We start from the raw sequence: 12,907 nt of genomic DNA, 5'->3' as shown, positions 1-12,907 counted from the left end.
GGGAGTTACTGTGGTAGTTGTTGTGGGAGTTACTGTGGTAGTTGTTGTGGTAGTTGTTGTGGGAGTTACTGTGGTAGTTGTTGTGGGAGTTACTGTGGTAGTTGTTGTGGGAGTTACTGTGGTAGTTGTTGTGGTAGTTGTGGGAGTTACTGTGGTAGTTGTTGTGGGAGTTACTGTGGTAGTTGTTGTGGGAGTTACTGTGGTAGTTGTTGTGGGAGTTACTGTGGTAGTTGTTGTGGTAGTTGTGGTAGTTGTTGTGGGAGTTACTGTGGTAGTTGTTGTGGTAGTTGTTGTGGTAGTTGTTGTGGGAGTTACTGTGGTAGTTGTTGTGGTAGTTGTTGTGGGAGTTACTGTGGTAGTTGTTGTGGTGGTTGTTGTGGGAGTTACTGTGGTAGTTGTGGTAGTTGTTGTGGTAGTTGTTGTGGGAGTTACTGTGGTAGTTGTGGTAGTTGTTGTGGTAGTTGTTGTGGGAGTTACTGTGGTAGTTGTTGTGGGAGTTACTGTGGTAGTTGTTGTGGTAGTTGTTGTGGGAGTTACTGTGGTAGTTGTTGTGGTAGTTGTTGTGGTAGTTGTTGTGGGAGTTACTGTGGTAGTTGTTGTGGTAGTTGTTGTGGGAGTTACTGTGGTAGTTGTTGTGGGAGTTACTGTGGTAGTTGTTGTGGTAGTTGTTGTGGGAGTTACTGTGGTAGTTGTTGTGGTAGTTGTTGTGGGAGTTACTGTGGTAGTTGTTGTGGTGGTTGTTGTGGGAGTTACTGTGGTAGTTGTGGTAGTTGTTGTGGAAGTTGTTGTGGGAGTTACTGTGGTAGTTGTGGTAGTTGTTGTGGTAGTTGTTGTGGGAGTTACTGTGGTAGTTGTTGTGGTAGTTGTTGTGGGAGTTACTGTGGTAGTTGTTGTGGTAGTTGTTGTGGTAGTTGTTGTGGGAGTTACTGTGGTAGTTGTTGTGGTAGTTGTTGTGGGAGTTACTGTGGTAGTTGTTGTGGGAGTTACTGTGGTAGTTGTTGTGGTAGTTGTTGTGGGAGTTACTGTGGTAGTTGTTGTGGTAGTTGTTGTGGGAGTTACTGTGGTAGTTGTTGTGGTGGTTGTTGTGGGAGTTACTGTGGTAGTTGTGGTAGTTGTTGTGGTAGTTGTTGTGGGAGTTACTGTGGTAGTTGTGGTAGTTGTTGTGGTAGTTGTTGTGGGAGTTACTGTGGTAGTTGTTGTGGTAGTTGTTGTGGGAGTTACTGTGGTAGTTGTTGTGGTAGTTGTTGTGGTAGTTGTTGTGGGAGTTACTGTGGTAGTTGTTGTGGTAGTTGTTGTGGGAGTTACTGTGGTAGTTGTTGTGGGAGTTACTGTGGTAGTTGTTGTGGTAGTTGTTGTGGGAGTTACTGTGGTAGTTGTTGTGGGAGTTACTGTGGTAGTTGTTGTGGTAGTTGTTGTGGGAGTTACTGTGGTAGTTGTTGCGGTAGTTGTTGTGGTAGTTGTTCTAAGGAGCTGCTGTACCTTGAATGTTCTGGCTGAGAGAAGCACAAAGAGCCATCAGGTCCTTGATGCTGTAGCTCTGGAGATCTCTGAGGTCCAGGTGAGTCCGTGTGACGACGGGGGGAGAGCCAGCTGCAGCCTGGGAAGGGGGGGGGGGGGGGACGGACAGTGAGGAGACATTGGGGGACAGTGAGGAGACAATGGGGGACAGTGAGGAGACAATGGGGGACAGTGAGGAGACAATGGGGACAAGACTACTGTGTCCTCAAGAGTCTCACCAGGTTCCTGTTGTCGGCTCGCAGGCGGTCCCGCAGCTTCCTCAGAGTGTTTCTGAAGCCTCGGCTTCTGGACTTCTCCTGCTTGGCAGCAGCTGCAGGAATCTTCTGCACCTGAGAGGCTCCTCGCTTCGTCTGCACAGCAAGACCATGAGGACGGGATGAGGACGGGATGAGGACGGGATGAGGACGGGATGAGGATGGGATGAGGACCAGATGAGGATGAGATGAGGACCAGATGAGGACAAGATGAGGACAAGATGAGGATGGGATGAGGACCAGATGAGGATGAGATTAGGACAAGATGATGATGAGATGAGGACAAGATGAGGATGATATGAGGACAAGATGAGGATGATATGAGGACAAGATGAGATGAGGATCAGATGAGGACCGTATGAGGATGAGACGGGGACGAGATGAGGATGATGACCAGATGAGGATGGGATGAGGACCAGATGAGGATGGGATGATGATGAGGACCAGATGAGGACCAGATGAGATGAGGATCAGATGATGACCATATGAGGATGGGATGAGGACCATATGAGGATGGGATGATGATGAGGACCAGATGAGGACCAGATGAGATGAGGATCAGATGATGACCAGATGAGGATGAGATAAGGACCAGATGAAGACAAGATTAGGACCAGATGAGGATGAAATGTACACGAGACGAGGACAAGAGGAGGATGAGGATAACATATAATACCCTTGTTGTGCTACATATATTATTTGCAGTTCTCACACTGATCCAAATACTTTACAACTGGTTATTAGATTAACCAGCCTGAGCAGCTCTATCTAGAGCAGCTCTATCTAGACAGTAAGATGATTTTCTAGATTAACCAGCCTGAGCAGCTCTATCTAGACAGTAACGTGATTTTCTAGATTAACCAGCCTGAGCAGCTCTATCTAGACAGTAACGTGATTTTCTAGATTAACCAGCCTGAGCAGCTCTATCTAGACAGTAACATGATTTCCTAGATTAACCAGCCTGAGCAGCTCTATCTAGACAGTAACATGATTTCCTAGATTAACCAGCCCGAGCAGCTCTATCTAGACAGTAACATGATTTCCTAGATTAACCAGCCCGAGCAGCTCTATCTAGACAGTAACATGATTTCCTAGATTAACCAGCCTGAGCAGCTCTATCTAGACAGTAACATGATTTCCTAGATTAACCAGCCTGAGCAGCTCTATCTAGACAGTAACATGAAGCAGGAACATGATTTTTAAATACAAAGTCCTCCACAGGGTACTTTACCCCCCCCCCCCCCACACACACACACACACACACACACACACACACACACACACACACACACCCCCTCCCATATATCAGGCCCTGGAGGTCCGTCCATCCAGAACCCGGAGCCCCCCTGTCCCCCGCTCCCCCCGATCCGGGAGCGAGGCAGACCCGGAGCGCGGCACCAGGGGCCAGCCCGCCCCACCGGGGGAGGGAGGCAGAGGGAGGACCCACCCCCAGCGCCGCAGCGGGCACCCCCACCAGAAAGGGGGAGGCCCCGCATTAAATAACTTTATACTCAGATTACTTTGGATTTCCCGTTCAGGAGCCTTTTCTGCGACGCTTCAGGAAACCAGGAGCAGCAGGACTCAGTTATTCTCTTTAATCTCTGTCAGATCTCCTGACAAGCAAAGTGCAGGTGAGACTGGAATAGGGGGGCCCAGGTAGAACCATAGACCTTCACTGATCTTTAGACAGAACGTTTGGACTGGTGTACACAGCCATAGTGTGTGTAGATAGTATCAGGGAGATCACAGTGTGTAGATAGTATCAGGGAGATCAGTGTGTAGATAGTATCAGGGAGATCACAGTGTGTAGATAGTATCAGGGAGATCACAGTATGTAGATAGTATCAGGGAGATCACAGTGTGTAGATAGTATCAGGGAGATCAGTGTGTAGATAGTATCAAGGAGATCAGTGTGTAGGTAGTATCAGGGAGATCAGTGTGTAGATAGTATCAGGAGATCAGTGTGTAGATAGTATCAGGGAGATCAGTGTGTAGATAGTATCAGGGAGATCAGTGTGTAGATAGTATCAAGGAGATCAGTGTGTGGATAGTATCAGGGAGATCAGTGTGTAGATAGTATCAAGGAGATCAGTGTGTAGATAGTATCAGGGAGATCAGTGTGTAGGTAGTATCAAGGAGATCAGTGTGTAGATAGTATCAGGGAGATCAGTGTGTAGGTAGTATCAAGGAGATCAGTGTGTAGATAGTATCAGGGAGATCAGTGTGTAGGTAGTATCAAGGAGATCAGTGTGTAGATAGTATCAGGGAGATCAGTGTGTAGGTAGTAGGCAGTGCCTCACCTGCCATCATGGAAAGAAAAAACTTAATTAAATAGTAATACTAAGTTATATGTATCCAGTTATTATCCTATAAAGTTATTTTCCATTTAACTTCACCAGTTTTAGATTATTTTTATTTAAACTGGCTGAATGTTCACCTTTACTGTTGAACTAGTGAGCAGAGCCTTGTGGTGAGGCAGCAGCCAGCTGAGCCTCACCATGGATTACTAATGACTAGACTAACTGCTGTGGTGAGGCGGCAGCCAGCTGAGCCTCACCATGGATTACTAATGACTAGACTAACTGCTGTGGTGAGGCGGCAGCCAGCTGAGCCTCACCATGGATTACTAATGACTAGACTAACTGCTGTGGTGAGGCGGCAGCCAGCTGAGCCTCACCATGGATTACTAATGACTAGACTAACTGCTGTGGTGAGGCGGCAGCCAGCTGAGCCTCACCATGGATTACTAATGACTAGACTAACTGCTGTGGTGAGGCGGCAGCCAGCTGAGCCTCACCATGGATTACTAATGACTAGACTAACTGCTGTGGTGAGGCGGCAGCCAGCTGAGCCTCACCATGGATTACTAATGACTAGACTAACTGCTGTGGTGAGGCGGCAGCCAGCTGAGCCTCACCATGGATTACTAATGACTAGACTAACTGCTGTGGTGAGGCGGCAGCCAGCTGAGCCTCACCATGGATTACTAATGACTAGACTAACTGCTGTGGTGAGGCGGCAGCCAGCTGAGCCTCACCATGGATTACTAATGACTAGACTAACTGCTGTGGTGAGGCGGCAGCCAGCTGAGCCTCACCATGGATTACTAATGACTAGACTAACTGCTGTGGTGAGGCGGCAGCCAGCTGAGCCTCACCATGGATTACTAATGACTAGACTAACTGCTGTGGTGAGGCAGCAGCCAGCTGAGCCTCACCATGGATTACTAATGACTAGACTAACTGCTGTGGTGAGGCGGCAGCCAGCTGAGCCTCACCATGGATTACTAATGACTAGACTAACTGCTGTGGTGCTGTGCAGTGAGACCGGATTACTAACCCTTGGATTACTAACCCTCTCTCTGGATGTCACTGTTAAAGTGTTCTAACACTTTAGTTCTATGAATTAGATTATAAATGTCCAGTTTGACTTGTGGTGACAAGTGGAATAGAGTAGACGTGTTACAGATCTCACTCCCCTGACTGTTCTCATGGAACCTGGAAAACATCGCCTCCCGTCACTAGTTCAGTGTTGAGCGCAAATATGGCCTGAGGGCGAGTAGACCTGGTCAGAAGGACACGGTTACCAAACCAGAGCAAATATGGCCTGAGGGCGAGTAGACCTGGTCAGAGGGACACGGTTACCAAACCAGAGCAAATATGGCCTGAGGGCGAGTAGACCTGGTCAGAGGGACACGGTTACCAAACCAGAGCAAATATGGCCTGAGGGCGAGTAGACCTGGTAAGAAGGACACGGTTACGGAACCAGAGCAAATATGGCCTGAGGGCGAGTAGACCTGGTAAGAAGGACACGGTTACCAAACCAGAGCAAATATGGCCTGAGGGCGAGTAGACCTGGTCAGAAGGACACGGTTACCAAACCAGAGCAAATATGGCCTGAGGGCGAGTAGACCTGGTAAGAAGGACACGGTTACGGAACCAGAGCAAATATGGCCTGAGGGCGAGTAGACCGGGTCAGAAGGACACGGTTACCAAACCAGACCCCCCGAATCCAGCGCTGCGCCGTTAGCATGGCCTCGATAGCCTCCCTTCTTCAGAGCATGAAGCAGCGTCCTCACAGGGATAAGGGCGACATGAGTGACATGCTGTGTTCTGGTGGCTAATAGGTGGAGGGGGGGGGGGGGGGGGTGGGGGGGGGGGCTCAGGGGGATTAAACTACACCCACGTTATAGACCCTGTGTCAGGCTGACATGTTCTGCTCATGTCCATCTATCCTTTCTACCTCAATTCCTGTGAACTAGTTCTGCACCAACTGTAAATGTTCTTTTGCTGTTGCGATGCCTCCTGTTTGTCTGTCGAAATACCTAATAAACAGATTTATAAACAAATAAAAATTATTTCCATAGTTTAGTTAACTGAGGTATATAATGTACACTGTATTTTGTCAACAACTGTATGTGTGTAACGTGTTTCTTGTGCTGAGCGACTGGGTGAGGCACGCAGTTCTCCTGCCTCATGGTAGAGGGCGCCAGTGATCCCAGGGATCCTTCCTGTGACTCTTCGGCTGCAGAAGAAGGAAGGAGGAAGCAGGAGGAGATGGTTAAAGGAAGAGCAACGCCGGAGCTAAAAGGTTTGCTTCAGACTTCAGGACAGAAGACCTGGAGTGGGACACAGGGAGAGGCTGGCTGTGTGGATGTCCTGTCTCCTTGTCTCTCCTTGTGACAACGTCTGGACTCAGATGGGACAGTGGGACCTGGAGGGGGGTCCAGGATAGACTTGGTTTGGAGGAACAGCGAAGACTCAACCTCAGCAGCCACGATGCTCAGGTAAAGGAGAACCCAGAGATTTGAAGAGACCTCATCAATGTCACCTGCTTCCTCGCCAAACAGCAACTGACATTCCGGGGAAACGATGAACGTACCGGCTCTACAATGGAGGGGACTATGGAGAACTCCTGCATGCTATTGCTGAGAAACATGACAGGCTGGCTGGGCCTTGGAGACGTCCACTGGATTCCCTGACTCGTCACATAGAATAGAGAAGGATCAATGGAAGCAGCTGGTGATGTCATCAGAAATGACAGGAGACCATAGTCACTCATGTAACGCTGGACTAGATCTATTGGTTAGTGACCATAGTCACTCATGTACCGCTGGACTAGATCTATTGATTAGTGACCATAGTCACCCATGTACCGCTGGACTAGATCTATATGTTAGTGACCATAGTCACCCATGTAACGCTGGACTAGATCTATTGATTAGTGACCATAGTCACCCATGTACCGCTGGACTAGATCTATTGATTAGTGACCATAGTCACTCATGTACCGCTGGACTAGATCTATTGATTAGTGACCATAGTCACTCATGTACCGCTGGACTAGATCTATATGTTAGTGACCATAGTCACTCATGTACCGCTGGACTAGATCTATTGATTAGTGACCATAGTCACTCATGTACCGCTGGACTAGATCTATTGATTAGTGACCATAGTCACCCATGTACCGCTGGACTAGATCTATTGATTAGTGACCATAGTCACTCATGTACCGCTGGACTAGATCTATTGATTAGTGACCATAGTCACTCATGTACCGCTGGACTAGATCTATTGATTAGTGACCATAGTCACTCATGTACCGCTGGACTAGATCTATTGATTAGTGACCATAGTCACCCATGTACCGCTGGACTAGATCTATTGATTAGTGACCATAGTCACCCATGTACCGCTGGACTAGATCTATTGATTAGTGACCATAGTCACTCATGTACCGCTGGACTAGATCTATTGATTAGTGACCATAGTCACCCATGTAACGCTGGGCTAGATCTATTGATTAGTGACCATAGTCACTCATGTACTGCTGGACTAGATCTATTGATTAGTGACCATAGTCACTCATGTACCGCTGGACTAGATCTATTGATTAGTGACCATAGTCACCCATGTAACGCTGGACTAGATCTATTGATTAGTGACCATAGTCACCCATGTACCGCTGGACTAGATCTATATGTTAGTGACCATAGTCACCCATGTACCGCTGGACTAGATCTATTGATTAGTGACCATAGTCACTCATGTACCGCTGGACTAGATCTATTGATTAGTGACCATAGTCACTCATGTACCGCTGGACTAGATTTATAGATTAGTGACCATAGTCACTCATGTACCGCTGGACTAGATCTATTGATTAGTGACCATAGTCACTCATGTACCGCTGGACTAGATCTATTGATTAGTGACCATAGTCACCCATGTAACGCTGGACTAGATCTATTGATTAGTGACCATAGTCACTCATGTACTGCTGGACTAGATCTATTGATTAGTGACCATAGTCACTCATGTACTGCTGGACTAGATCTATTGATTAGTGACCATAGTCACTCATGTACTGCTGGACTAGATCTATATGTTAGTGACCATAGTCACTCATGTACCGCTGGACTAGATCTATATGTTAGTGACCATAGTCACTCATGTACCACTGGACTAGATCTATTGATTAGTGACCATAGTCACTCATGTACCACTGGACTAGATCTATTGATTAGTGACCATAGTCACTCATGTACCGCTGGACTAGATCTATTGATTAGTGACCATAGTCACTCATGTACCGCTGGACTAGATCTATTGATTAGTGACCATAGTCACCCATGTAACGCTGGACTAGATCTATTGATTAGTGACCATAGTCACCCATGTAACGCTGGACTAGATCTATTGATTAGTGACCATAGTCACTCATGTACTGCTGGACTAGATCTATATGTTAGTGACCATAGTCACTCATGTACCGCTGGACTAGATCTATTGATTAGTGACCATAGTCACTCATGTACTGCTGGACTAGATCTATTGATTAGTGACCATAGTCACTCATGTACTGCTGGACTAGATCTATTGATTAGTGACCATAGTCACTCATGGACCGCTGGACTAGATCTATTGATTAGGGACCATAGTCACCCATGTACTGCTGGACTAGATCTATATGTTAGTGACCATAGTCACTCATGTACCGCTGGACTAGATCTATTGATTAGTGACCATAGTCACTCATGTACCGCTGGACTAGATTTATAGATTAGTGACCATAGTCACTCATGTACAGCTGGACTAGATCTATTGATTAGTGACCATAGTCACTCATGTACCGCTGGACTAGATCTATTGATTAGTGACCATAGTCACTCATGTACTGCTGGACTAGATCTATATGTTAGTGACCATAGTCACTCATGTACCGCTGGACTAGATCTATTGATTAGTGACCATAGTCACCCATGTAACGCTGGACTAGATCTATTGATTAGTGACCATAGTCACCCATGTACCGCTGGACTAGATCTATTGATTAGTGACCATAGTCACTCATGGACCGCTGGACTAGATCTATTGATTAGTGACCATAGTCACTCATGTAACGCTGGACTAGATCTATTGATTAGTGACCATAGTCACTCATGTACCGCTGGACTAGATCTATTGATTAGTGACCATAGTCACTCATGGACCGCTGGACTAGATCTATTGATTAGGGACCATAGTCACTCATGTACCGCTGGACTAGATCTATATGTTAGTGACCATAGTCACTCATGTACCGCTGGACTAGATCTATATGTTAGTGACCATAGTCACTCATGTACCGCTGGACTAGATCTATTGATTAGTGACCATAGTCACTCGTGTACCATGTACCGCTGGACTAGATCTATTGATTAGTGACCATAGTCACTCGTGTACCGCTGGACTAGATCTATTGATTAGTGACCATAGTCACTCGTGTACTGCTGGACTATGTCTATTGATTAGTGACCATAGTCACTCATGTACCGCTGGACTAGATCTATTGATTAGTGACCATAGTCACTCATGTACCGCTGGACTAGATCTATTGATTAGTGACCATAGTCACTCATGTACCGCTGGACTAGATCTATTGATTAGTGACCATAGTCACCCATGTAACGCTGGACTAGATCTATTGATTAGTGACCATAGTCACTCATGTACTGCTGGACTAGATCTATTGATTAGTGACCATAGTCACTCATGTACTGCTGGACTAGATCTATTGATTAGTGACCATAGTCACTCATGTACTGCTGGACTAGATCTATATGTTAGTGACCATAGTCACTCATGTACCGCTGGACTAGATCTATATGTTAGTGACCATAGTCACTCATGTACCACTGGACTAGATCTATTGATTAGTGACCATAGTCACTCATGTACCACTGGACTAGATCTATTGATTAGTGACCATAGTCACTCATGTACCGCTGGACTAGATCTATTGATTAGTGACCATAGTCACTCATGTACCGCTGGACTAGATCTATTGATTAGTGACCATAGTCACCCATGTAACGCTGGACTAGATCTATTGATTAGTGACCATAGTCACCCATGTAACGCTGGACTAGATCTATTGATTAGTGACCATAGTCACTCATGTACTGCTGGACTAGATCTATATGTTAGTGACCATAGTCACTCATGTACCGCTGGACTAGATCTATTGATTAGTGACCATAGTCACTCATGTACTGCTGGACTAGATCTATTGATTAGTGACCATAGTCACTCATGTACTGCTGGACTAGATCTATTGATTAGTGACCATAGTCACTCATGGACCGCTGGACTAGATCTATTGATTAGGGACCATAGTCACCCATGTACTGCTGGACTAGATCTATATGTTAGTGACCATAGTCACTCATGTACCGCTGGACTAGATCTATTGATTAGTGACCATAGTCACTCATGTACCGCTGGACTAGATTTATAGATTAGTGACCATAGTCACTCATGTACAGCTGGACTAGATCTATTGATTAGTGACCATAGTCACTCATGTACCGCTGGACTAGATCTATTGATTAGTGACCATAGTCACTCATGTACTGCTGGACTAGATCTATATGTTAGTGACCATAGTCACTCATGTACCGCTGGACTAGATCTATTGATTAGTGACCATAGTCACCCATGTAACGCTGGACTAGATCTATTGATTAGTGACCATAGTCACCCATGTACCGCTGGACTAGATCTATTGATTAGTGACCATAGTCACTCATGGACCGCTGGACTAGATCTATTGATTAGTGACCATAGTCACTCATGTAACGCTGGACTAGATCTATTGATTAGTGACCATAGTCACTCATGTACCGCTGGACTAGATCTATTGATTAGTGACCATAGTCACTCATGGACCGCTGGACTAGATCTATTGATTAGGGACCATAGTCACTCATGTACCGCTGGACTAGATCTATATGTTAGTGACCATAGTCACTCATGTACCGCTGGACTAGATCTATATGTTAGTGACCATAGTCACTCATGTACCGCTGGACTAGATCTATTGATTAGTGACCATAGTCACTCGTGTACCATGTACCGCTGGACTAGATCTATTGATTAGTGACCATAGTCACTCGTGTACCGCTGGACTAGATCTATTGATTAGTGACCATAGTCACTCGTGTACTGCTGGACTATGTCTATTGATTAGTGACCATAGTCACTCATGTACCGCTGGACTAGATCTATTGATTAGTGACCATAGTCACTCATGTACCGCTGGACTAGATCTATTGATTAGTGACCATAGTCACTCATGTACCGCTGGACTAGATCTATTGATTAGTGACCATAGTCACTCATGTACCGCTGGACTAGATCTATTGATTAGTGACCATAGTCACTCATGTACCGCTGGACTAGATCTATTGATTAGTGACCATAGTCACTCATGGACCGCTGGACTAGATCTATTGATTAGTGACCATAGTCACTCATGTAACGCTGGACTAGATCTATTGATTAGTGACCATAGTCACTCATGTACCGCTGGACTAGATCTATTGATTAGTGACCATAGTCACTCATGGACCGCTGGACTAGATCTATTGATTAGGGACCATAGTCACTCATGTACCGCTGGACTAGATCTATATGTTAGTGACCATAGTCACTCATGTACCGCTGGACTAGATCTATATGTTAGTGACCATAGTCACTCATGTACCGCTGGACTAGATCTATTGATTAGTGACCATAGTCACTCGTGTACCATGTACCGCTGGACTAGATCTATTGATTAGTGACCATAGTCACTCGTGTACCGCTGGACTAGATCTATTGATTAGTGACCATAGTCACTCGTGTACTGCTGGACTATGTCTATTGATTAGTGACCATAGTCACTCATGTACCGCTGGACTAGATCTATTGATTAGTGACCATAGTCACTCATGTACCGCTGGACTAGATCTATTGATTAGTGACCATAGTCACTCATGTACCGCTGGACTAGATCTATTGATTAGTGACCATAGTCACTCATGTACCGCTGGACTAGATCTATTGATTAGTGACCATAGTCACTCATGTACCGCTGGACTAGATCTATTGATTAGTGACCATAGTCACTCATGGACCGCTGGACTAGATCTATTGATTAGGGACCATAGTCACTCATGTACCGCTGGACTAGATCTATATGTTAGTGACCATAGTCACTCATGTACCGCTGGACTAGATCTATTGATTAGTGACCATAGTCACTCATGTACCGCTGGACTAGATCTATTGATTAGTGACCATAGTCACCCATGTGACGCTGGACTAGATCTATTGATTAGTGACCATAGTCACTCATGTACCGCTGGACTAGATCTATTGATTAGTGACCATAGTCACCCGTGTAACGCTGGACTAGATCTATTGATTAGTGACCATAGTCACTCGTGTACCGCTGGACTAGATCTATTGATTAGTGACCATAGTCACTCGTGTACCGCTGGACTAGATCTATTGATTAGTGACCATAGTCACTCATGTAACGCTGGACTAGATCTATTGATTAGTGACCATAGTCACTCATGTACCGCTGGACTAGATCTATTGATTAGTGACCATAGTCACCCGTGTAACGCTGGACTAGATCTATTGATTAGTGACCATAGTCACTCGTGTACCGCTGGACTAGATCTATTGATTAGTGACCATAGTCACTCGTGTACCGCTGGACTAGATCTATTGATTAGTGACCATAGTCACTCGTGTACCGCTGGACTATGTCTATTGATTAGTGACCATAGTCACTCATGTACCGCTGGACTAGATCTATTG

General features: G+C 45.7%; 1 protein-coding gene across 2 annotated transcripts in view; it reads right to left on the bottom strand.

The window, feature by feature from the left end:
• LOC308128114 (schwannomin-interacting protein 1-like) overlaps window positions 1-12,907 on the bottom strand; it is a 45,087-nt gene that overhangs the window by 6,767 nt on the left and 25,413 nt on the right. For both annotated transcript variants that reach the window (XR_013936538.1, XM_080493762.1), the window contains exons 5-6: window positions 1,737-1,868; window positions 1,480-1,597 (exon numbers count right to left, since the gene is read on the bottom strand). Coding sequence is in view for 1 of the 2 variants with exons in the window: in XM_080493762.1 (XP_080349888.1) it covers window positions 1,480-1,597; window positions 1,737-1,868 (250 nt within the window). In the remaining variant the exon portion in view is untranslated. The remainder of the gene's footprint in view (window positions 1-1,479; window positions 1,598-1,736; window positions 1,869-12,907) is intronic.

Source organism: Lipophrys pholis (assembly GCF_963383615.2).
Source record: "Lipophrys pholis genome assembly, contig: SCAFFOLD_123, whole genome shotgun sequence".
NCBI classification, from domain to species: Eukaryota; Metazoa; Chordata; class Actinopteri; order Blenniiformes; family Blenniidae; genus Lipophrys; species Lipophrys pholis.
This window is presented reverse-complemented; position numbering and strand designations above follow the sequence as displayed.